A 26695-nucleotide genomic window follows, 5' to 3' on the forward strand; every position below is an offset into this window, starting at 1 on the left:
TCTGTAAATTATGCCATGAGGAAACACTTCATTCCACATCGGTGTGAGGAAACCCTCCTTTGCAAGTCAGCATGACTGAAGGTGCGTTTCCATTAGTATATTTATCAAATGGGTACCACGTCTTTAGAGCACAAATAGACATTATCAAAGTCCTCCAAAACAGATGACAAATCCTTGTCCTAATTATTCCAAGAACCCCACTCCACATATATTCATCTTTCTTCCGGTTCTGGGAAACCAGTCATGTGATTCTCACACTGTGCCAGTAGAGAACTCCATGGTCATGCTGTCTTGCCATACTACACAGCCATGCTCTGATTCTACACTAGCTGCAATTTCAGGGTTCAAAGTGGTCTTCAGAATTCAGCCTAAAGCCTCTTACCCACCCCCAACAGATGGGGCACTTGGGGAGCACCCTTCACATTTGGGGGTGTGGGTGGAACATGAAGAGAATTTTAAACAGCTGCACCTGTCAGACATTTACAGTGGCCTGACAGAAATGTACAAGCCACATGGAAGACATCTTCCAAATAATCTGACTTACCAGCCTAAATAAGGCATCACTTGGGAGACCTGATCAAGCACAAGAGGTGCTACCAGAAACATCCATACTACTGAAGTCAGCAAATTAGCCATGGCCATATGGAAGGCCACTCTCAGCATACAGCCACTAAGATGGGTAGGGCAAAAAAGTGGTTTATGTTATGTTAGCATTGTAATGTTTGTTGTGCCCAGTCTTAAATTAGGTGGGCTACAGGGACTGTCAACTGCAGTTATCAACAGCAAGTTACACAAACAAATCTCCAAAAAATGTACGATTTATGCACAAGTGACAAAGTGAATTTGATATTTATATAACTGCATCTAATCCTATTAACAGCTCACTTTTGCTCCAGGTTGTCTGCTTGCTTTCTTACTCACACCAATGGTTGCACCCGCCCCTCCGCAAAACAGACAAACACAAACCGATTTTGTCATATTTTATATTTTTAAAAACAAAAAACAAAAAAACAAAAAAACAGATTAAATGGAATTTACAGTAGACATTTGCAATCATTGTGCACTTTTACATACCTCAGAAAACTTCCTGCACAACTCAAAAAAACAAAACAAACAAAAACAAAACAAAACAAAAAAAACGCAAGAGAAACAATTAAGGAGGCAGAGGAGGGAAGGAGGTATGGTGGGGAGAGGGAGAAGGAGAGGAGTGAGGGTCAGGGAGGTAAGGAGCTTTAACTTATCCACTTGGGGGGGGAGGGGGGAGAATCACTGAATATATAGATTTCTTATAATCCTTACATCACTTATATAAATATATCGAACCGAAAAAAGGAACATTATTTCATCTGAGAGAGAGAGAGAGAGAGAGAGAGAGAGAGAGAGGAAAACAGCGCAATACAGAAGTCCACAACAGCATTAAGGCAAACAGAAAGCAAGAGAAACAGTAGAAAGAGAAAGTGCGTGAGAGATGGCTAGAGCATCATAAGAAAGAGGGAGGAGAGGAAGAGTGAAAGGTCAGCAGAGAGAGAGAGCACACAAGAGGAGCTGCATATGAAGACTGGTGAGAAATGGAGGGACAGAATAAAAGGACAAGAAAAAGAAGGGGAGAGGGTAGGGGTTCTTCCAAGTTCCTCTGTCCAGAACATTATGTGCTAACGCTGCATTTACCACTTTATGGCCTTGTGTGTATGTGTGTGTGTAAGGACATATACAGCAAAAGAGTTACACATGCTCACATCTTATGTGCTCTTCAAGTAATTCTCAAAAAAATAAATTAAATTAAAATTACAAGGAAAAAAACCAAAACAACTGAATCACCAGATCTCTTCCCTTGTAATCTCCTCGGCTTCCTCTCAAACACCAGCCGCAGATCCATATTCCCCCTCTCCACTCTCCTTCCCCAATCTTCTCCCTCTTCCTCGCTCCATTCCTAGCTCCCTCCCTCCCTTGTTCCTTTCCTCCCCTCACTGTGAGCTTGCTCTCTCCAGCACACGCAGGTCATAGTTCTTTTTGGCAGCGCGAAGTTTGAACAGGCTCCCTCCGCTGTTGTTCAGCTTGAAGGAAGCGCTCTGGGCGGCCATGGTGTTGGGGAACACCGCCACAACGGTGTAGAGGTGCGCTGGGTCGTGGGCCTCGCTCTTGCCCACTCCACTTCCTACCCCACTGGAGGGGCCCCGGGGCACCTGGGGGTCCTTGAGCCACTGGATCTTGGCGCCACAGAGCGAGAGCTGGTTGAAGAGTTTCTCGGCCTCGGGGCGAGAGATGCCTTCGGGCAGGTCCGTCACTTCTAGCACACGATTCACCACTGCAGCGAGAAACAAGTTGTACTTATTCTCTCATCGACTCTCTGCAGATTCCTAATCAATACTCAAGTCCTGAAGCGAGTCTACACTCATTGTTAAAAGATAGGCAAAGATGGCAGAGAAAGTCAGCATCGATTTCCATTGGGAGAAATGAATGTGCAGGACACTGGATGAGGCAGGACTAAAAGATGTCCTAACCACTGTTGGTCAGCAGAAGGCTAGTGCGCAAGTAGTCTGTAGTTTCTGTGGCTGCAACATGCAAGAGTTAAAAGTATTTTACTGCAGTGCAACAAGCGCTACTCCACCACGCTTACTGTTTCACACCAGATGCAACTCACTGCAGTATTTTGCATGTACAGGGACACAATGAAAAATATTTAACCTGTGACGATGGGAATGGGGATGACCTTTACGGTGCTCGCATGGGAATAATGATAGATATTTTAGTTCATTTATTATCAACCTTTCCCACATAATTTAATCTAAAACAGCTTCTGTTCTGAGATGGTCAGTTTTTACGATTGAAAAGATCAAATACAGTTAAGAAAAGTTAACTGTAGTCTAGACTTTTCTTGATGTCTGTATTAATGCTGCTGAGTAAAAATAGAGCACAAGGCCAGCGATTTTACAGCAAGAATACTTGATTTTTACCATTTCAGGGAAGAAACTGCTGGCTTTCCGAGAGCAGCAAACAGCAGAAATAGAACCAAACCACATCTTTGCACTTGCTGTGAACTTTACCACTGCGCTGCCGTGTGCTGCACACAGCCAGTCTAAAAGATTACTCTGCAAGCTTAACATAATAGCATATTGCTCGCTATGGGTCTAGCGTAAAATGGACTTGCATGTGTGTCTCTGTGTGTACATAAATGCGTGCGCGCGTCTTACCCACATCAGTAGTTCCCAAGTCGGTAGAGGCAGATTTGAGTGTCTGTTTCTTCCCTCTAGCTCCATGCTTCATTACTCCTGGACCCTACGGATACACACAGAGCCAACTCAGCAGTTTCATACGGCTCACATGGAGAAGAGAGAAAAAAACAAACAAACAAAAAAAAACAACAACTGAAGAGGCAGTGCGAGAGCGCCATAAACAGTAAACTAAGTGAGCTTGCTTCATTAGAATTGAGGCCCACTGATAAAAGCCTGAGGCACAACCTGCCCACCCATGCTTCACCTGGTGGGAGCTATAGGAGGACTGGTTGGGGTTGTGCATGATGGGCGGAGGACACAGGCTGTACTGCAAAGGCTGTCCCAGTAAGGAATACCGTCCATCTCCTGTAACATAAACCCAGAGCAAAGGATTCAGTACTGGAGAAGAGACAGCGGCAAGGAGGAGATCAGAACACACTACATCAGTAGGGCAGTTGGGGAAGAAAGAACAGAGTGCATGGTTTTCAACAATCTGTAGTAGAAAATCTAATCAGGCCTCTGCTGGCAGGCAGTGAGACAGCTGCACATCTTGTGCTATGCATACACACTAGTACCATATTGTACAGACACACACACACACACAGGAACGTATGCATGCGCAGGTACCTTGTGCTGGTCCACCAGGCCGAGGAAACTGGGAAATGAGCGGCAGTGGGCCGAGCCCAGGACAAACACTGTTCCCACTGCTGGATGGAGAGGGAGTGGGGGACTGGGTAGGAGATGCCAGAGGACTGCTCAACTGAGTACTGACCTACAGAGAGACAGACAAAAAGAGAGAGAGAGAGATTAGATAGTATGATAATATAGCAAACACAGGAGCCAGAGATGTAAGCACATGTGTATACCTGTGGCTCAGGCTTGCTGGGCCTTTGCTCCATGCTGTAATACTTGCAGGGATTCCACTGCACCATTGGAGGATTCTGAGTAGGCTGTGGCCCATTTGGAACACTCAACTGCATCACCATGACACCTGGGCCAGGGGGTGGCACTCCTACACGCACGCACGCACACGCACACACACACACACACACACACACACACACACACACACACTTAATCTTTGTACATTAGTCTACTTATATATGCCCTAATTCAATCACACTGGCCTTTATAGCATATGCTATAGGAAGCTGCAGATATTCACCCAAAATCATGTGAATAATACTCATATGTTTGATCACTCATTTGATCACCTACGCACCGCTCCTGCACTTGTAAAGCTATTAACATAAAAATCTGCTGTAGATTCTCACAATATTTTGGTAAAGGCAAATGCAATGAGACAGCAGACCCCACACTGTCCACTGCCACATGGCATCATGGGAAGGCACATCCATGACATCAGTCACACAAGACTAAATCAGGTAAAAGGTGAGAGTGAGGATTTGGGGAAAAGGTCATGCCAATAAGCACTGTTACCTCATTCACCCCAGAAGGTCAAGAGTTCACAGCACGAGGCTGTACAAACAATTTACACTGGGACTACAGCTGCCAGCTGTCAATGCAGTTTACAGATTTAGATCTTTCTGGGAATGTTTCACAGTTTCACTGACTTGTTTGCAGTAAATTGTCATGTTAATGGTATTTGGGCTGTAGCATCAGAAGCAAAAATGGGTCTCAATAGACCGATTTCAAGTTTCATTCTCAAATAAATGGCCTAATATATTTGACCACTGTCTAAGATAAACAGATGAATATTTTATTATCCATGTTCATTTACTGGCCAATGCTTTGTTTATGCTTTGGAACAGATCACTTTGACAAAGCTGATTCCACAGAAACATTCTATGATCATATTTTGTTCAGTTACATAATACATATTAATTTTTAATCAGCAGACCCATTCTCATCAAAGCTGGGTGCTTTGAGTAGATGTTTTGCTGTAGTATAGTCCTTCTGTGTTGTTTGTGGCCCACAACTCTGATGCAGTGTCTAATTAAGAACAGACTGAAATCACCACTACATCAACTCACAGTTAGAAAATGGTGTGGTGAAAGTGTAATGTGCTTGCGTGCAAGACTGCTGGAGAACCTGAATACTGCTGCTGCATTTGCTGAGGGCTGCATGGGGAAGGAGACTGGGTCATCTGGTATTGATCAGAACTGGGAGGCTGCAGGTAGCTTACGGACGGGCTAACACACATACAAAATAAATAAATCAGTACATCACCCAGTTCTGCTTTGCGAGTAGATGCATCTACAGAAAAGTCTTGTGTACATGTTATAAGCGTACGTTGTGTATGCTTATTTTGGTGGCAATGTGTACCTTGTGCTGTTCTGTTGTGTGGGGGTCAGGACACTGTAGTAGAGTGGCATGGGTGCAGCAGCTGGCATAGCACCCTGTACAGACTGGCTGACGGGTACCATGACGGGCTGCTGGTATTGCTGCTGCACCACAGGCTGACTTTCATTAGCTACAGGCACCTGGGGTGAGCACAGGAGCGTTACAAACACACAGAGACTGAAAACGACATATATATATATGTGCGCGCGCGCACACACTTACATTTTATATACATACATATTGTTCTTTGTAAAAGGTATCTAAACCTCTTAAAAGACATCAGATTTGTCTGAATTACAAATGACACTTTGATACAGTACTCAACCCCTGTGCTGTAGACGATCCAAGTTAACACCAATGAAAGACACTACCCTAACGAGAACACAGTTGGCTTACTGTTGTCCTATTTCTGTGGGTTCAAGGAGCATTGGTCAGACCATGAATCTGACAGATGGGGACAGGCGGGCAAATAAAACCAAAGCGGTTAAGGGCGCTAAATACTTCTGAAAAGCACTGTACACAGTGACACACACAGTGACACACACAGTGACACACACAGTGACACACACAGTGACACACACAGTGACACACACAGTGACACACACAGTGACACACACAGTGACACACACAACCTGATAAGAGGGCATAGGCGTGTACTGGACCATCATGCCCTGCATCTGTCCACTCATGCCTGTACGTTGGGAGTTCATTATACTGGCACTCTGGGGCTGCTGAACACCCATCATGCCCTGGTATGCTGGCTGTTGACTGGCCATCAGAGGAGATGGCTGGAGAGGAGCTGATTGGACAAAGATGATAAGCAAAAGATTAAAGTTCCCTCATACGTGTCTGAGTTTAAGCATGTATGGCAAATGTCTGACAATACAGTATTCAGAGCTGAACATCATGAGCAGATATATAATGATACTTTATACAGACCTAATTAAACACAAACAAAAATAAGTTAAAAAAAAGAACTAAAAAAGGGTAAGTGATTGAAGACAAATCTTAATGTTCTCCTCTTCAAAGTTGTTTACAATGGAAATTTTTATTGAGAGGGAAGGGGAAAAAAAAAAAAAAAAAAAGTTAGAACAGACCAGAGGGCTGTGTTGGTGGGGGGAGAGGTTGAGAGCGTTGAGCTGGGTACGACACCTGGTGGGAAATGGACCGGTACTGCTGCCCTGAACTTGGGTACTGCCCACCAGCTGAGTAAAACTGCACCTGGATCTGGGAGAGAGACACACAGAGATTAGGACTGGCCCATGCTTGTCTGTAACCACTCACCCACCCCCTCACATGCGGAGATCGATCTCGCTCTCTCTCCATTCTAAAACAAGATATTTCTTTAGCACCGCGAATATTGCAGATGCTCATGTTTACAGATAGAAAGCTCACCGTGACTCATTCTGCAAGACTGCTACTGATTTACAATGTCCACCTCCAGAGCACACAGGCATGCACACACGTACACACACGTACACACACAACCGCGCACAACACACTGTGTACATCCTTCGTCTTTTTTCCTTTTGGAATGTAATCATCTTATACAGAAGGCTTGGAACTCACTCCCTCATGTTTATCAGAGCTAAACCTCTCCACAACTGTGAACTGTTAGCACTGAAGGAGCTTGTGTGTGCATCATTGAAAGGGAGTACAATGGCATGAACCCACACCAGCAGGACAATCACCAGGAAAAAATAAACAAAGAATAAAAGTACTTGAGGAAAAACCTCAATGGCTCCATTTTAACACCTTTTTAAAACACACACAAACTACTCACACCTCTAAGCTGAAGCCACCTCTACACTTGGTGCATACACACACACCCAACAACTCTCACCGGAATCACACTATTGATTGTTCCCACATGCACTTAATTATCTAACAAACCATTTCTGAGACTCCATGTTCTCAGTTCTTCCTCTTTCCTGTTAAAGTGTAAAACAGATATTTTGGGTGACAATTAGCCTAGCCAAAAGGAAAGGCAACCGTTTCCCTTCCTCAGAATGACCAGTCCTTTCTGAGGCTTTTAAACAGCCATGCATTCTGTCTGACCTCACTGTCTGCCTGCACTTGCTTTTCTGGCAGACTGCCTAGTGGCCTAGAAGAGGCATTTTCAGCCAGTGACTGACGGCTCTTCTTTGCGGAAGCATGCATGCGTAAATGGCTGTAGTGCAGCCGTTCCGTAGCTAGCTAGATATCCAGAAATGTTAGCTGTTAGCAGACAGCAATAAACATCTTTTTGCCTATAAAAATAGACTGTTGTTCTCCCACTGTGCACATAATTAGATGTATGGGAGTACTGATTGTAAGAATTAACATTCTAGCTAACTTTTTAGTAACATGGGATGTTCGTGACTACTAAAGACAGATAGAATTGTTTCTTTAGAGATTTCAGATATATTGTTGATACCCATGTGAAATATGCTGTGCAGTGGAAACTAGACAATGCTTAGGGAGAACTCACCCACTCACTCACCCACTCACTCACCCACTCACTCACCCACTCACTCACCCACTCACTCACTCACCCACTCACCCACTCACTCACCCACTCACTCACCCACTCACTCACCCACTCACCCACTCGCTCACCCACTCGCTCACCCACTCGCTCACTCACCCGCTCACTCACCCACTCACTCTAGGTATACCAATCAGATAAACAAATAATCCAGCCAGAGAAGTCGGACTAACTGCAGGTATGAAAGTGAAGTGGAGATGGGCTGTGTGGTACCTGCTGAGGTGGTGGTGGAGGCTGCATGTAGCCCTGTGCAGGTGGAGCTGTCTGCAGCACAGGCTGGGTGGGGGGAGGAGGGGGTGGAGGGGGGTGAGGATGGGGTGTGGGAGGCTGGTACCCGGAGGGTGGAGGGGGCATGATGTAGCCCGCCTGAGGCGGGGGGTGCTGGGACAGGACAGCAGGGGGAGGCTGGTAGAGGCCGGGGGCCTCCGGAGCTTCGCTGGAGCCCTGGCGGCTCAGCGACATCTGGCCGAAGGCTGGAGTCAGCTCATCAGCCTGGGACAAACGGAGAGAGAGACGCATGGGAGCGGATTAAAGACACACTAGTACATGTTGGTACTGTCTGCACAGGGGTCTGGATTACCACAGAATGATGTTACAGAGAAGCAGATGTAGGCTTAGCATCATGTTACAGAATCTGTTAAGTATGAAAGCCACATTCCCATTTTCCCCCATTAGCCATTACAGACGGACAGAGTCCTGATGACGAGCAAAAAGCTGCGCTGTCTGAGAACCTGCCAGCATCGTATGACTGAGGAAACGAGAGACGACGTCAGGGAGATGTGAAGGGGAACAGGACAGGGTGGTAGTACCATGTTATACTGCTGAGAAGGAGAAACGGGCAGGATGACCTGAGGGCAGGAGGGGCTGGAGTATGAGACAGGCTGCGGAGAGGGTTGCAGAGACGCCACCGGCTATAGAGAGAGGGGGCAGACGGAGAATGCAAAAGAAAGCAGGGAGAGAGGAAAAAAAAATGGATGTTAGAGGTGGGAACACCAAAGGAGTAGATATAGTTGAGAAAGTAGGGAACAGATCATGAAACATTGTGTGCGAAAGATCCACTATTAGACAGGTGTAATACAGAATGAACCAAAAAGATTAAGACATCTGAGTCGACTGTAGTCTAGGGTTGCTGTAATAAGCCCACTCACCTGGGGCAGCATGTGGTTGTGGTTGTGACTGTGGCTGTGGCTGCTGATGGGGTGCGGTGGATGGGTGTGGGTGTGCGTAGGGGTGGGTAGCAGGGCAGTCTGTGGAGGTGGAGGCGGGACTTGGCTCTGGGGCTGTGGGGCGTTGGAGGGGCAGTTGGAAGGGCAGGGCAGGAGACTGCGTCCCTGCTGGGGCGGCTGAGGCTGTGGGCACGTGTCCGTGGTGGTAAGAGGAAGACCTGCAAAAGTGAGGTCAGAGGTCACCCAGGCCTTTCTATTTGTATGAAAAGCAAAATCGTGATGAATTATAATGTTTGCTTACTGTGGCATTGAAGAATATTCTTCCTTGTGTATAGACAAAATACATATCTTTAAATCATATACAGGCTTGTGACTTGGCAGCTCGAGTACTAAATTGTGTGGAAGAAAGATTTCTACAGCAATCACCAGCTCAAACCACCAGCCGCCTAAGATTTGGCTGTGTTTATGTGTGGCTTGCAGACCCACATGTGCACATACCTGTGCGTGAGCCTCTGGCGCTGCCCTGTGAGCCCTTACTGCCCAGGCTGTCCCCGCGTGTCAGGATAGAGATGCCACTGAAGCTACTGGCCTTGGTAACGGGGGGCCTCAGTGTGCGGTTGGAGCTGTCCGAATCCGTGCTACTCCACGGACGCGGCTCCAGGCTCTTCATGTCGCTGTCTGTGCTGCTCTGCCGACTGCTGGAGGCCCTACTTGAGCTCTCCTTATTCCCCCTGGAGGCAGGAAGGGCAGGGTGGAGAGGGAACCAGAAGGGAAGAGGAGAGGAAGAGCAGAGTGGATCTTATTTACAAAGGGCCAATGAGGAATTCAAGCACATCTCATCTCCAGAATGGTACATTCAGATCACAAATCTCATTTTGCATGTGTTTAAATGAGGAAGGGAAAAAAAGAAAAAAAAAGAGAGTTAAACACATACATTTACATACAAATCTTCAGACACACCACCCCCCACTGCACATCCCAAAAAATAAGTGGTAAGACATCAGAAAGGTATCTCAAAGAAAACTCTGAAACCAACAAGATTAACACGACAAGGCCCCAGTCACACAAAACACACAAGATGCACACTTGGAATATGCCTCAAGTATTGGTACAGCAAGCAAAACGCAAACAAGACAACATGAAATAAACAAATAGAACTTACAAACATGGAGACAAAACCTCTAAACATCAATTCATGCCCTTTTGACAAACAGCAAAATGCAAACAACTAAATACACTCACGCGCACACCAACACTACCATTTTGTTTAACTGTTAGCATACACACTCATTTTCTGTGTGCTACGCTGTCCCTCCGGACAGGAGCAGCTGCCAAGAAAATCAATAACCAATCAATCATGTCATTTTTATGTCGTCATTTTCATAATCCAAAATTTCCTTTAGTGACATTCCACATGTAACACTTAAACTTAAAGTACTATCTGGAAAAGCAGATGTGCCAATTGCATATTTAGCAGTTGTTTTTTTCCACAGGTTAGGGATTAATATAAAACCTTCACAGTATCAAAGCCAGACAGCTGGATTTCATGTTCTAAGCCTACCAGCTTCTAGATGGTTTATTTTCTGGGTATGCTGCATAAATCACGTAGCTCAATTAAACAAGTAAAACTGACATTTTGCTAGTTTAATTGGACAGTGAGACTTTGCAAAATCCCTTACCAGTTCTCACAGACAACACTCTGAAACCCCCTAAAAGGCAGCTTACATACAAATCAAAACAAACACTTACCTGAGAACACATGATTAAACTTGGCTTGTCTTTATCTGAGAGCTATAATTTGCTATGAAACAGACAATCTACAGTACCCACTGAACACAAGCCATGTCCAAATCGGTGACGACGGTGTACAACGCAGGAATAGTGGGACTAACTAGAACTTGAGTGTTCTGGTATGGACCCTACGGCATCTGTGGTGATTGGCGTGCCAGCCAACTTTCTATACTGAAGAAAGCCAAAAGCTGCCCTATGCAAAGGAACAGCATAATACCAAAACAGCAACTTTCTCCATGAGCATATTCTATGTGCATGCAGTTTCTGGCACAGAAACAAGCACACGTTTGACACCAAGTGCCAAATGGTTGTCCATCTTTTTCTACCTACCAGGACACTGATGGGTGTTTTTGCTTGCTGTTTTTTTAATGAGGTTTGACCGTGTACACACAGCAGGATATACCACAAAGTAGTTGCAAACTTACATAAGGTAACAGTGTTCCATACAATTGAGCTTTATTAGTGAAATTTATTCATTATACCCAGTTCAATAAAACAAATCATTACTACTACACATTGTAGGTGGTTCTCCTCGTTTTCCACATGACCAAATTTTCACACTTTCCTTTTGCTCTTTGTAATCTGAGTAACAAATATTCTAACTGCAGGAAATTAAAAATGGTCAATGATTTTTTAAACAATAGTATTTTGCATAACAAATGTTTTAACTTTAAATATCTTTTCATACTATGGTGATTTTCCTTTAATAAAGTGCTAGCTATGCTGATGAAAACAACCTAACAAAACTAAGAATGTTTGGAACAGGAAGCATCATAATTTATCAAGTTAACAGATTAATGCCATTATGGTTTAAATCAAGGTAAATTTATTCAAGGTAAACTTAGATTGAGGAAGAGAGATTGGTTTAGGATAAAACCTGCCTGATGATAACATTGCTAGCAAAAGTCGCTCAGTTGCTTCAGTTCCCAACCTCTTTTTAAACACACTGCCCTGCAAGTCTGCAAGGTTTGCCTGATCTAAATTCAAATTAATATTATCTTTGCAAACCTGGTCCAGTTCATGATAGTGTTGGTAAGCTGGAGGATGCATGTTGGGGCAAGAAAATTTTGAAAATGTACAGGAGAGTGGGTCACCACTAAAGTTCAAAAGAAGTTGCAAGATCAATTAAAAATAATATTAGCTTTACCTTGGGTTAACATGCCCAATTCCGTTACCAGCCTGTAAATGTAAACATTCCAGGCTCTAAATATTATGAAGGCCTTGTTTAACTGGATCAGATGTGATGTTCCCAACTCTAATCCAAGTTAAACTATGCTGGACCTAATTAAATCTCCCATAAATTAACAAATGTTTCATAAACAATCAAAATAACTTTTTTAAACCTATTTATTAATAACTACATACAAAACACAAAAAGAACAAAACAGTAAGAACTCCATGAAAATCTGTAGAGAACGCAAAAGAAATCAGTTAATTTAAGTATGATATTTATGATAACTTGGATCCAAGTTCTGTGATGATTTCACTAATGTTAAGCAATTATGTAAAATTACAACAGGGTTGCCAGCTAGAACATTATAATTAAACACAAATATTCAATAACAAATCACAAACAAGAAAATATTAGCAGTGACAATATAAATGAGTAATATTTATTTTTAAAGAAAAAATATGCCTAGAAACAAAATATTCAACTTAGAATTTGAAATATGTACATACCTATAGGGCTAAATTTGGTGTACAGATCATCATAATGCATAATCCATAATGTATAGATTCCTGTTGCATGTCACCGTCTTCTGCAGACCTCAGCTTTCATATTCAGTCTTTCGGATCAAAATTCCACCAATCAGGGCAGGTAATCAATTTCGGACCAACTGCACAAGCACTACACTGACACTGTGTTGAAATACAAGTGACTGGAGTTTATGGAACACAGTTACCTTACAATAAAACAATAGTCTCACACACATGCACGCACGCACGCAATCCAGATAACCACCAGACATACCGAAGCACCGTGAACACTCATGTGCCTACACAGGGACAGACCGTCGTGCCATTTATCAATAGGACAGTGATATCAACACTGCTCAGAACGTGTCCTCCAAAATTCTTTTTGCATATACAATGAAAGTGTAGTGATGTGTTTTGCACAGAACTGCAGTTAAATGAATAACTCATTCTATTTTCACTAATACTGACTGACAAAAATGACTTATTATTATTATTAATTTATTATTTTTTTAAATTAAAGTGCATGACTAATATCAAAGAGGTTACAAGGAGCAGGACTTACCCAAGATGAAATAGAGGTACTCTCTGGAAGGACTAATAAACATGAGGAAATGCTACACTGACTTTATAAAACTGGGAAAAATGTACAAAAGGAAAGCAACAGATGAAAGGTGATATTGAAAACCTTTTTTTTTTTAATATCAGCTGGGATATGGACATACTCTGGTTAGACTCAGAAGCTACAAATTCCACTATGATGCAGCAGAATGTATTTTGAGCCTTTGCCAACAAACAAGAAACTTTATTACTCTTACTAAAGCAGCTAAATAACTGGTCCATCCGACACGCCAACAGATAAAGACAGGACACAACAAGGAACATCCGTGTCCTGCGAATGGAAGAAATCCTGGGTTGGACAACAATATGATGGCAGATTCATCAGGCCTCCACCACAAACACCTCAAAACACAGTGGGGTCACACACACTCACCCGTGCTTCTGGTGTAACTGTCAGTAGAAATACAAGTACTGGTGAAATCTGTTTAGGATCTGGCTGCATCGGGGGCTTAAACTTCAGCACAAAAGGATGTAATAAGATGCTGACATATTGACAGAATCAAGACCATTTGTGCAAAAGGAGAAGCTCTTTGCCCTTATGCTCCCTTAATGATCGATATGGAAGAAGCAGGAGATGTGGGGCCAGTATTCCCTCATGTCAGCGGCAGGTGAACAGCACTCAACCAGTTGATTGCGTTGATTCTAATGCAACCAAAACAAGTAGTGACACTTTTCTGCGCAAGAGTTTCAAACCCAAATAGAACAGATCATGCCTCCAAGGAATTATCGATGCACCAACATATAATCTTCATCTAACTGTACAGCAGGCTACTGGTTGTGTGTCATGTGAAATTAAAGGCATTTTAGGAACAAATTGGGCATGTACATATCCTGGATTAGGTGAAATCCACCATCTTTCTTGATAACCAAAGAGTAAACTGAGTAGAACCTACTGGACAGATCAGATCTCCAGAATCACACCTATATGAAGAACGAAATGATTAACAGAGACTGGCTCCAAAACAACTGGAGACCTTGTCACTATTGTCAAGAACACTACAACTGTTGTCATGACAACCCAATGATTTGCCCTTGCTCTTTGGTACCAGTGCTTTCATGAATGAGCAAACCAACAATAGGCAGGTGAGCGTTCCTGATCATGGCCATGCTGACAGAAGTTGTAAGAGACTATTAGCTGGTGGTGAAGGGGCCCTGAATTTAGGAGGCTGTGCAGAAACATGCCAACCATGCCAACAAAGCCAGCACATGCTGTTCCAGTGCTTTTTTAGTAGCAGCACTGAACAGTTGTCCAGATAACATGGGTAGATGTCCAAAGCTACTCTTTCTGGCCTCAGGAAGTAGGCACAGGGTCAATCTTACTGTACATTCACATTTTATGCTTTTAGCAGACACTCTTATCCAAAGCAACTGGATATCAAATCATGTTATCAAATGTAGTGAAGTGTAAGGTCATAAGTCTTGCCCAAGGACTCTTACTGGTATAGCATAGAGCACTTGCCTCAATAGGGATTGAACCCCTGTCCCCACAGAAGAGGCAACATCGTTACCCATTAAACAATACCAACCACATTGTGACAGGCACAAGGCGGCTTTGCATTAGCCCCAATCTAATGCTTTGCTTATGGTTCAACACATCTGCACTCCACATTTATATCTACAAGAGATATACACATGGGACATGTAGCTGCGGAATGTATGTACAAGCACAGAGAATTCAAAGTCAGCACAGAAATTCTGCAGACTGCTCTAAACCAATGAAAAAACACACTAGTCTCAAACTGGAAGTTTGAGAGGGAAGGTAATTTAGATCCAAACGAGTCAAAGTCTATTTAATAGTTACCAGCAAGGCAAATGCTCTACTAGACAGTAGAAGTGTAGACAAAAAGCATTTTAAGCCATGCAATGCAGGGCAAGAAGCAGAGTCTGGTATTCTAAACAAGGATTGACTTAAGAAATCAGTTTATAAAGTGCATCAGTAGACAAGAGATCTCTATCAGGAGAATAAAAAGGCCATCTGGCTGAAATCAAGGCATACTGTGGGACTCCTTTCTGGAGATGGAAAAAAAACATTAGCAGAGGCAGCAGAATCTGGCAGATGTGCCAAACAGAAAAGACTTTATTTGATCCATGTCCAATGATGAACTTACATGGCAGTAAGGTGCCATGCTGGGCATTTCGTTCAGTAAGGTTTATCAGAATGGGAAAAATTTGAATTGATTTTCAAAATCAGTCTCATGGCATCGTAATGCACCACGTTCCATACAAGAGTCAGATAAAACTTTAGAGCTTGTGGCCATCATAGGGTTTTACTGCCTTAGGCACAGTTTCCAGTGAGCCACATGAGGAACTAACAGCTAATATGAACAGATTTGCAGGAAAGTTTCAACTAAGGAATGGAAAACTAGTACTAGGTCAAAATCACAGCCACAGACTGAGCTGAAGAAAAGCAGCAATTAGCTTCGATGCTAATGTGCAAGAAGCTAACGCGACAGGGAAACCAAAGCCCCATGGAGCCTTCCAGCCAGAATGTGTGTCAGGACCGTACAACAAGGTAGTCTCCGTAACATGCTGGCAAAACCAGCAGGATTCACAGCAAGCAAGGGAGTTTCACATTGGAATGAACCAGTGGCAGCACTATCCAACATGAGCGCAAATGAGAGCTTCAATACTCACCCACAGACAAGTCGACATCTGCCCTCAGCCTGTGAAGGACAAGACAGGTTCCTGAAAGTGAGATGAAGTCACTGGACTGCACACTACGCAACCACACAAAACAATCTAATCTACTGACCTGTGCTACATAAGAAGAGGAAGAATATACGTGTTCTGGGTAAGGAGTGTGTTTATATTGCTTGTTGCATCACACACACCATGTCACTGCATGTTTTCTCAGCTAGTGTGCAGGTGCAGAAAGAGTATACAGTGGGTTTCGCATAGTCATCCTCATACTTGCTACGAATTACTTTGCTTCCGTAGAACTAGTCTGCTTCACAGTCTATTGATAAATGGTGAGATATTCCATCGCATGGTTCAATGTGACTGATTAAAACATTCAAAAGAAGTGTTAACATTTTTTTAAATAACTTACTGCCGTCTTGTTAAAACTAAAGAATATTTTATGAATCTAAAAACACTTATTTCACTGGAAATCCACTGAATTAGTCAGCACCTTCCAGTGTATACGTTATCTTTCTTTCTGTTTGATACTGACTGTGGACTTGTATTAAGTCTATTTTAGAACTCTGAAAGGCGCAATCAGCCAACACAGTTGTATGCCATGTTATCCAAACAGTACATATCTAAAAATTCTTATAGGATGTTTATCAGGAGATTGATTTCCACTGTCAATTTGTTAAACCTGCCCTCTCTGATCAATGTCCTAATCTCTGAGAAACCTATATTCCTCAATTTTGAAGAAAAAGAACAAACACTTTCCCCCCCTAACACACACACACGCGCGCGCGCACGCACACACACACACACACACACACAGTTGAAACAAATGGTGTAATCAATTTTGAGATCTCGACTACAGGAGACTTTTCTAGTCGTTGTGTAACTAGGAATGCAACATGGCTAATGCTACCCTGGATACATTTTTTAAAGAAAAAAAAAACAAAAAAAAAAAACAAAATTTTGTGTAAGGATATGAAAGATTATATTCAGATCAACGTATTGCAGTCTGTTCTTACCAACAGAGAAATTGTACGATATACTTAACAGAAATCATGAGGGTGGAATCAACACTAGTTTAGAGACAATATAGGCTGTTAGCAGTGCATTTTCAAAAATAGATAGGCCAGCTGTGTGGTACAAAAAAGGCAAACCTACAGCGTGTGTGTGTGTTTTTTTTTTTAAAGTTGGCATAGTGCAGTGAGTATTTTTGTGTTATTAATGGATAAGCTATTTTAGACTTGCTGCTTGCACAACCCATTGCTGAGATTCACTTCCAGGAGACAGAGAGAGCCAGGGAGAGTACCCGACATTTTCCCTCTATTCTCTCATTCTGCCATGCTCTCTCTGAACAACAAACTAAAGTAGTAATTACAAATGGGTCATTTGCCTAACAATTCACAACAGAAATTTGAACAGCACATTACTGGCAAACTTATGAGAATGACAAGAAGACAACAAACTGCAATAACTCAAACATGCGTTAATTAGGGAGAAGACTGTTGCATCACCATACAGAAAATGACAATTCCAGAACATTCCCCACTGCAACCATAGCAACCAGGCTCAGCCTTGCACCCCCCCCCCCCCCAGACACACACACACACCAAAGTGCAGGTGCATACCAGAAAACATGTGCAAAAATGGTTGTGTTTTGAACAACCCCATCCCACCCCTTTAAAGAGATTTGGTTCAAATTCACATAGCAGCCATGCACGGGCCACACAGAGCAACCCCCACAGAGCACCGAGCTGATGCCAAGCAACACACGGTCACCACGGAGATGCGCATGGTAACATACAGCACACTCAGTACCTAAAGATTTGCCTCCTCTTATGAGAGGAAGAGGAGTGGACTTCAGTGGACAGTCTGTAGGGTCACATCGGGGGGGGGGGGGGAAAGGCTGCAAGTTACGATGTGTGTGTTTTAGAAGGAATGAGTTAATATGCGTGCTTGTGATCAGCTTTAAAAGCAGGTACTACAACTTTATAAACTAAAAGTGGCATGGAACCCACAGGACAAAATTAAAGCCTGCTTCACACATCCAGAGAGACCACAACTTATGAAGCAAAGAGGATTCAGAATTTGTCTGATATGGACCTGGACCAGTGACTATGTGTCAGGGGGGCGGAGGAGGGAACATAAATAAATAAATAAATAAATAAATAAATAAATAAATAAATAAACAAACAAACACACAAATAATTTAGGGGAAAAAAACAAAAAACAAAACAACAACAGTATCTCCTCACAAGCCCATCAGTCTTTACCTCTTTCAGCACTCCAACCTCACCCTCTTCTCATATCAGCAAAATCCTCAACCATTACACCATCCCATGTGCTCTATATTTCTGTAAAAATTCTGATATGCAGAACATGCATTTAAGGCACCTCTAAAATAAGGTATACTAATATAAGAAGTTGATAAAGTCTTATTATAATTTATATGAGGGATATAACTTGTTTGTTGTTGTAACGAATTTGATGTAATAGTTTTAGTACAAAAGAAGCGGGAGTCCTAATTTACAGATGGAACAGGGGTCTTACTTACAGCTAGAACTCTGTACTATACTCATTTTCATTTGCAGCTTTATCCACACATCTCAACATTATAAGGTGGGCAAACATTAGGCCAGTGACACACCAGCAATTTACTGCTAGTGGGCAATGCTGGTTGGAGGTAGAGGCAATGAGGGAACCATAACAACCTGCCAGAAAGAAACCCATTACATAAAAATCCCACTGTCAGTACTATACTGGTTCAGCTAGCTACATTGCCAGTGCATCATTAGCTTTAGACTTGTCCCCAAAAAAAACACAATGACTCAAACCAGCATTACTCCCCAGTGTAGGTGCATCTTACCTGTTGTCATTGATGTATCCGTTTTGAGAAGACTGTGAAGAAAAAAACACCTGCATATTATGAAGTGTTTCACATCTGTGCTCAATCCCCAAACACTTGTTTGCAAATATAAAGGTTAGCATACAGTTGTCTGATTCAGTGAAATTGTCAAAAATATTTTAAAGTCTTCAATCAAACGAAATAAATCTAACGACTTTTTTTTTTTTAAATTCAAAGCAGATACCCGTGTTAAAACAAATATAAAATGAAAAAGCAAATATGGCAAACTGCTGATTGAAGGCTCCTATTTAAAGCTTTCTGGGCATGTCAAATGCATTACACTTCAGGCTAGCAATCTGAGTCAGTGTGGTCACCTTTTTTTACCCTTGTTAGACAGAATGATAATATAGGAAATCATAAAATATATTCTGAAACACCTCGCTGGCAATATACAGTATCAGTCAAATGTATGGCCATACCCTTTCTACTCATTTTAGAACAGTGAACCAATCAAAGCCATAAAAGAGTACACAATTTTGCAGTGAACATTGACGTGTCAGACAATTAAAAACTTTTAAAAACCTATACATTAGACTCTTCAAAGGAGCCACCTATTGCCTTTAAAATAGCGCTGCACACTCTTTGCATTATCTTAACAAGCTTTCTCAAGTCAACAGAAAGTTTCCACATTTGCTAACCACTTGTTGACTACAGTTTCAAATGAAAACTGTGTGCATAAAAACATAATAACCTGTGGTTCTGAAAATAACATTTACACATGGACATCAACCACACCATTTATATTTGTCTCAGAAGCAAACTGATCATGTGTGTCCAATCTTCTGAGTGCATAACTTTGGTTTGCTGCACAACTGCAACATTGCCGAGCAGTTTTAAGTGGAACGGAGGTCTGTGGTACCTCCATGCTGCTTGTGCCACAGCGCCAGCGTACTTACTTCTCGAGCAAAGATCCGATCTCGCACCCTCTGATACTCCTCCTCCCTCTCCTCAATGGACTTACTGCGACGCCCATCCTGGAGGGGAACACGGATCTGGGATAGAAAGGTGGAAAAGCACAGAACGTGTACTTGGGTTCGAAGAAAGTGGAGTACAAGGAGGGGAAAACTGCACTGCACCATGCAAATCTACAAAGCAGCAAAATCATATGCAGGATTGAAATGTTCACCTGGTTATCATCTTTGTCCATGCTGGCATCGTCCCTCTTCAGGATAAATTTCTTCTGGAAATCCATGTTCCTCTCATCCTTAATGTGCTCTGAAAATCTCTGCTCTGGGCTGAGAGATAGAGAGAGAGAGAGAGAGAGAGAGAGAGAGAGAGAGAGGGGCTGATTAAGGCAAGGTGAAGCACTGATATTTTAATCTTGTAGCACACTTGTGTTAGCATGCAACCATAAGCATATAACTGCATATTGGTTATAGTCCCTCGTTCTATCAGGATATACACACGATGGTCAACAAGACTTGCTTAGAAAAGTACTCAACATTGATAACAGTGGGCAGTTATTTCGAAAATAAGGACACATGGCAACAGATTTATTAGCTACTTGGTTTTAAAATATGGGATGGCTATACCAGCTTGAGGAAGTGTGGAGTGAAACAAGGGATTAATAAGAAGCTGTGACCCATTTCCCAGCACTGTGTGAAAGCCCCTTACATGCGCGTGTTGCTTGTCTTGTTGATGATGACTGCTTTGCCAGTTTGGTCCACGTTGTGATCCATGCCAAAATAAGCTGCTACTCTGTGTAGCAACATGCGATGGTACGAGGTCATCTGAGGGAACTTCTTATACTGGTTACTGGGGGGGAAAAAAAGCAAAAAGATGTATGCATAAGTCATTATTCCATTTGATTGGTGAGTAGAAATTCATTGGGTCACTATAAGAAGACATTGATTACTTAAATGTTTTTTAAAAATTGACAAAAACCCCCCCAAAAAAACCCAACAACCTCTAAAAACATTACTGCCAGCAATGCAAAGCTTCAAGCCACCAGCAGGGGGCCATATGCAATGCATTCAAGCAGCCCCCATGCACATCTTCCACAGACATAACCCCCCGTCTTATCCTCCAGGGTTTCAAACCTTGTTTCTATGTGAATTTACAAATCCTGTCAATTCTGCTTGCTCACCATTTTGTAAAAACACCTTTCCATTTAGGATATGCTAAATGCTGAGTAAACAGCCAAATTACATTAGAACACTTTCCCCCAATGAAAATATCCAGAAAGATTAACCTCGCTATCCCCCCTCATTTACTTCCTGAAATGCACCATTACTGAAATTACTATGCTCAATACTGAAAATATAGCACCATTTTAGAAGCACAGTAGATCAGAATGTCATATTGTTCATGTTCAGTTTCTAAAAACAGCTACTCAACAGAGATTACAGGAACATTTCTTTCACATCCAATCTGTATGAAATATTCCTCTACACCATGTACAGCTTGCTAAGGCACATCCAGAGCAGTTGCGGATGTATTTTAGTGCACAGGGAGAAACGGTGGCAGTGAATCTGGCAGGAGCATGCTTTTAGTCCTGTCAAATAAATCACAGCTCAGTGAATATAGAAAAGCCCTGTTTGGTACATCCATATAGGCCAATATGGACAGAACTATTTATAAACAGGTTTATCTGAATGTTGCAAATTTAAATTTTTTTTTAAAAACATTTATGAATAAAGTATACCTTGCTACATGCAAACATCTGATAAACAAGATGCATTTGCTGGACCGTCAACACCATCTCACTGGTGATTTCCTGACGGCTAATGATTTAAAGATCGCTAAATAAGACTAAGATCACAAGGCTCTAGGAGAAATCTGGACTCCAAGTGAATAAGGTGAAACACACTCACTTGTCATCATTAATGAACTCCAGTATATCCTGTTCCAGCTTCAGCAGCATCATTCTGTCCCTGACACAGAGGGCAGAGCATAAAATGAGAGCAGAAAGAAGAGTTCCGCTGACGACCAACAACAGTAGCCTCTCAAGAGCTGTCAGATAAAGTTAATAAGAAAAGTACAAAAGTCTACAGTGGTAAACTACATGGGTAAAACGCTGAACAGCTGGAGCCATCAATCTGCATAAACCTAAATCTTATCGATATTATTGTCATTGAGGTACAAGAATCTACAATGGGGGTGGGTTATAGAGCAAAAATCTAAAAATTATATATTATTTAGTTATCATTTTTATATTTTTGTTCTATAACCAACCCCCCTTGTAGATGTTCATGATAAACACAGGGTGGGATTACTTTTAAAAAATGGGAGTACGGCCACTCTTATGACTACCCTTACATCACCAGCACCACAGATGCATGTTTTATGTGGTGTGACCACAAAGTTTTAACTTGCTACATTATACCTATATTATTGTCTGATATGTAAACAGTGAATCATGATGAGAATACCCACAGCTTCAGTTAAACAATATATGCAGGGAAGCTGAAGATGCAGTAACATGGTTTGGGCCATCAAATGCGGTCATGCATCATCACTGTGTGTGCGCTGAATCATTTTTACCTGGGGTTGTTTTTCAGTGTGTTCACCAAGAATTCGTGCACATCGATGCCTGTGGAGTCTGTGTACTCCTGACTGGAGTCTGCAGTAGGGAGGCAAACAACAGCAAGTCCCCATAATTCCAACCATCCCCAGTTTCTGAGGGCAATGTGGATTCAATTCAGTTTCATAGCATATTTTACAGAGGCACTGGTTGTGTGCACTGCTCAAAGCAAGTAGGCAGTAAAGCCACATCTCATCTCACGTCGGTGGCCATTTCACTGACAGTAAGTACATTTGGATGACCCTTCCCTCCACCCACACAGCAACAGAGAGAGCACTGGAGCAGGGTGTCCAGGTTCCTGTGGCCTTGGATATGCATGGAGCACAAAGTGGCCAAAGTGAAGTCTTTCCTCAGCACTGTGCCAATATGCAGTAGCAGCACTAGCACTTAATGCTGGTACTGTTGGCCAAAACTACCTATTCATCTGCATCCCCTGTTAAGCTCTCCTTTATTAAACCTGAAAAGCACATCTACCATGCAATTTTAGCCTGCTGTAACCTTCACATTTTTCCAAAAAGAAAAAATAAATAAATAAAAAAACAAATAAACAAAAAAACAAACTATATAAATTTGATCTTTATATATCAAGCACCTAGCTGAACCTCCCTTTCTGTATTAAGTCTATTATTAATTCATTAGGAAAACTAAGACTGCCTGGAAGTGGTTAGCTACTAATGGCACAGTGCTTGCTGCCAGTCTGCCCTGTGTCAAGAAGACCCAAGTACTGACAAACATGGAGGCCATTCTGGATATACTGAGGAGTGGTTTAAAAAAAAAAAAAAAAAAAAAAAAAAAAGAGGGGCAGACAGCAGATCAGACCTCAGCCTTAACTTAACGACCAAGGGGCCACAACCGCTTGTTGCAGTGAGCGCAGAGGAAGCAGGTGTGGAAGGCTGAAGGAAGATCTGAGGAAGGAGCAGTTGTTCCCAGGGAAAGTACAGGTGGTGACCGATTGTGTCGTACCCCGAGAAAGCATCTTGCGTGGAGCTTTGTCCTTCTTCTCTCGCTCCTCACTCTCATATTCGTCTTTCGAGGACTTCTCCTCCTCTTTGTCTGATGGGCAGCTGATGTGGAGCTGAATAATGTCCTGGAGGTTTCAGAATCATATGAGCATCTGGGAACTTCAGTAAACAATTATGCAGGGCTCAAGAAATGAATATACTTGGTAAACCTTGAACTATTAACCGTGGAGCAGAAATAGGAAGGTGTGCTACAGTACCTGGGATTCTGGGGATCCATCAGTGGAGAACAGGCCCAAAGACTCCTCACATACTGCTAGACTCCTCACCAGCTTCAGCTTGGCATTGGACTGAGAGAGAGAGAGAGAGAGAGAGAGAGAGATAGAGACAGAACACATCAGCAAGGCTGATCAAATCAAAAGACTTAGAATAAAAATTTTTTTAGATATTAAACGCTCTATCAATATTTCAAATAAATACTAAAATTCATAAAATTTAACTGGATTTCTCAAAGCACTGATTGAATGATATTATATGAAAAGAGAACTCAATCAAAACTAACTTCTATAAGACCATGCTGCTGATTCTGTGTGCGAATAAAAGAAAACAACAACAACAACAACAACAACAACAACAAAAGCAGATGGCAGAGAGCTTCACAAAGACAGGAGAGCACTCAACATGCACACAGAGCTGGAATACACATGCCATTGCAGTGCTCACGCTCCACTCGTGTTCTACAGCCTCGATCATAACTGATTAAAATGTGTGCACATTTACATGCTCACTCCTCCGTGAAGCTTAGCACTCGAGTGGGAGAAGAACATGCAGACCTAATGGGACATTGCAGCCCTGCCTTGTTTACCTTGGCTCTTTTCCTTGTATGGCCATGGTTCTGACTACGCTTCTGAAGCACAGTGAGGAAAAGAAGAAAAAATGAGCGCACACATACTTCATAAATAATTCAATACTCAAACAATGGGTTTTCTGAATGCCACACATTTTTTGGAGATGTGCTGTGGGTTAATAGAAATATAGGAGAACAGCAAGCATCAGAACAGTGTGAGGGATCAGTGTCTGAGGGTGAGATGCATTTCTTGACCTTCATGGCTTTTGGTATAATCACATAAAAGTAAGAGCTATAACAAAACAATATTAAACCCCTGCCAAAACTGGCAAGCCTGTTTGATCTGTTCTCAAAAGATTTTGAGAAATGTAAAAAACCTATAATGCAAGTCTCAACATTGGTACAGGAATATGTGACAACATAATCCCTTTGTGTGGCCATGCCATTAGAGCTTTTTTTTGCTAATGGACAGTGATGAGGTTCTTTATACTTTGGAGACAGCTCCTAATTTAACCTCAGCAGTACACATACACTGAATGACCACTTTTAGTGAAACCTGACCTTTCATGATTGGAGCTTCCATGTATGGAAATTATATGGGAGCGCAACATAACATTTTTTGAGATTGAGGAAAAACATCCAACAAAAATGGATCCTGTAGACAAACAACTTGTCTATGAAATGGGTCAGAGAAGGATGTCAAGACTCGTTCTGATGAGCAGGAGGTGCAGTCAAGCAAATTGCAAATATAATGCTGGTGCTTCAACTACCCTGTCCAGACCAAACATTCCTTGGCATGGATGGGATATAACAGCAGACAACCAGTTCAAGTGCCAGGCAAAGAGAAAGGAAAGACTCCAGTAGACAAACAAGTACAAAAATTGGATCACTTAGCAGTGGAAAAAGGTTGCCAGGTCAGATGACTGCAGATTTCTGTTGCAGCATGCTGATGGAAGGGTCAGAATTTGGTGAAAGCAGCATGAATTGATGAGCCCTTCCTGTCAGATGTCAACAGTTCAGGCTTGTGCAGGTGGAATAATTGTATGGGGAATGTTTTCTTGGCACACTCTGGTCCTCTGATACCTGTGGATGGACATTTGGACAGTAGAGTTTACCTAAGCATTGTGGCCTTCAAAGTTAACCCCTTTATGGCAGCTGTTTACCTTATGGCAGAACTTTCAGCAGGGCAGTGCACCATGTCACAAACATCATATACTCATGGATGGATTCCAGGAACATGACAGCAAGTGTTTCTTGCTTCGCTGGCCAACACAGTCCCTAAATCATAATCTTATAGATTGCCTCTGGGATGAAGTAGAGCAGACCTTTCGGACAATGTCAATACTTCCATATAATTTGCGATAGCTGGGAGAAGCCATCCTGTCCACATGGGCCAAGATTTATGCAAAAATGATTTCAATACCTAGTGGAATCTATGGCCCGATAAATTGCTGCAGTTCTGAAGGCCAAAAGACGTCCAACGTGGGTGTGTCTAATAAAGTGGCCATTCAGTGTACATCACTGCACAACTCATCCCTCAAAGTCTCTTATTTAACTGGATGGTTCATGGCGAGGGTGTTACCTGTGTGTCTTGCAAGACATTATCGTCGGGATCGGGGCCGTTATCGGAGGCTGCGTCCTTGCCGGGCGTAGTGCTGGCTCCTTTACCACGGGTGCTAGCGAGGGCCTCAGAAGCTGGCACACTCTCCCCCTCTCTCATCCCATCCAGGGGCAACACCACAGACATGGTCGCTCAGGCAGGGGGCCAGAACCCAACTCTCACGTGCGCACGCACGCACACACACACACCTTGTGCACACACACAGATGGCTGAGAGGATAAGAGGACAGAAAGCAAGGGGAGAAAGAGAGAAATTGGCTCTAGTGCATGCACCCACTCTTATCTTTCCAATAACCTGATAAAGCCAACTCATCGGGGGGGAAGCACCATATCATACTTTAATAACATACATATGGTATTCTGTAACATTCAAAAGTACCTGGGGGCTGTAGTGTGTTGGTGTGTGTGCGCTGGGTGGGGCTCCACTCTGAAGCCCCAGCGACAAGTTGTAGGGAGGATGGTGCTCAAACAGGGAAAGGAGTTGGCGAGCATGCCATGGCGAGAGTGGGTGTGTCTCCTCACTGTTCCTGCATCCTGCACAACCTCCCCCCCCACACACACCCACACCCACACATCCACCCACCCACTCCTCCTGCTGGAGAGAGAATGGGAAAACACTGAATCAGCCAGAGAAAAGGAAAAGCGGGTGAGTAGTAACATGTGAAATGACAGAACAACTAAGTATTTCTACAGGAAAAAGTGAGCATTGTGTGAATGAGTTTGTGATGTAACAAGAGTTATATCTTGTGCAGCAAAGCATTCAAAAACACAGATTCGCATACAACAAGCTGATTCAAGAGAACGTCACCCTCATGTACACAAACCTTACCCTTGTGTGTGTGTGTGTGTGTGTGTGTGTGTGTTTGGCTGGGAAACAGTATGATCACAAGGTGC

The 26695-nt window shown here is 42.7% G+C and overlaps 1 protein-coding gene across 6 annotated transcripts; it reads right to left on the reverse strand.

The window, feature by feature from the left end:
- Positions 1-969: 969 nt before the first annotated feature.
- LOC113577975 (R3H domain-containing protein 2) lies at positions 970-26375 on the reverse strand. Of its 6 annotated transcripts, none has more exons than XM_027010911.2 (25): positions 26181-26375; positions 25764-26011; positions 24200-24241; positions 23595-23684; positions 23339-23462; positions 22336-22414; positions 21666-21725; positions 20467-20607; positions 19979-20087; positions 19749-19844; positions 18814-18845; positions 17766-17819; positions 9708-9940; positions 9192-9427; positions 8853-8954; positions 8257-8535; positions 6614-6743; positions 6149-6315; positions 5499-5656; positions 5265-5365; positions 4079-4224; positions 3840-3984; positions 3478-3578; positions 3192-3276; positions 970-2305 (listed from the first exon to the last, which is right to left on the reverse strand). In XM_027010911.2, exons 2-25 carry the CDS (start codon positions 25926-25928, stop codon positions 1965-1967), a joined length of 3216 nt encoding a protein of 1071 aa, XP_026866712.2. In that variant the 5' UTR covers positions 25929-26011; positions 26181-26375; the 3' UTR covers positions 970-1964. The 6 variants fall into 6 exon arrangements, with proteins under 6 accessions (XP_026866712.2, XP_035379931.1, XP_035379933.1 ...); XM_035524038.1 differs by having other exon boundaries at positions 18814-18863; XM_035524042.1 differs by having other exon boundaries at positions 2216-2305; positions 3196-3276; positions 18814-18863.
- Positions 26376-26695: the final 320 nt, after the last annotated feature.

This window comes from Electrophorus electricus, chromosome 3 (genome assembly GCF_013358815.1).
Source record: "Electrophorus electricus isolate fEleEle1 chromosome 3, fEleEle1.pri, whole genome shotgun sequence".
Taxonomy (NCBI): domain Eukaryota; kingdom Metazoa; phylum Chordata; class Actinopteri; order Gymnotiformes; family Gymnotidae; genus Electrophorus; species Electrophorus electricus.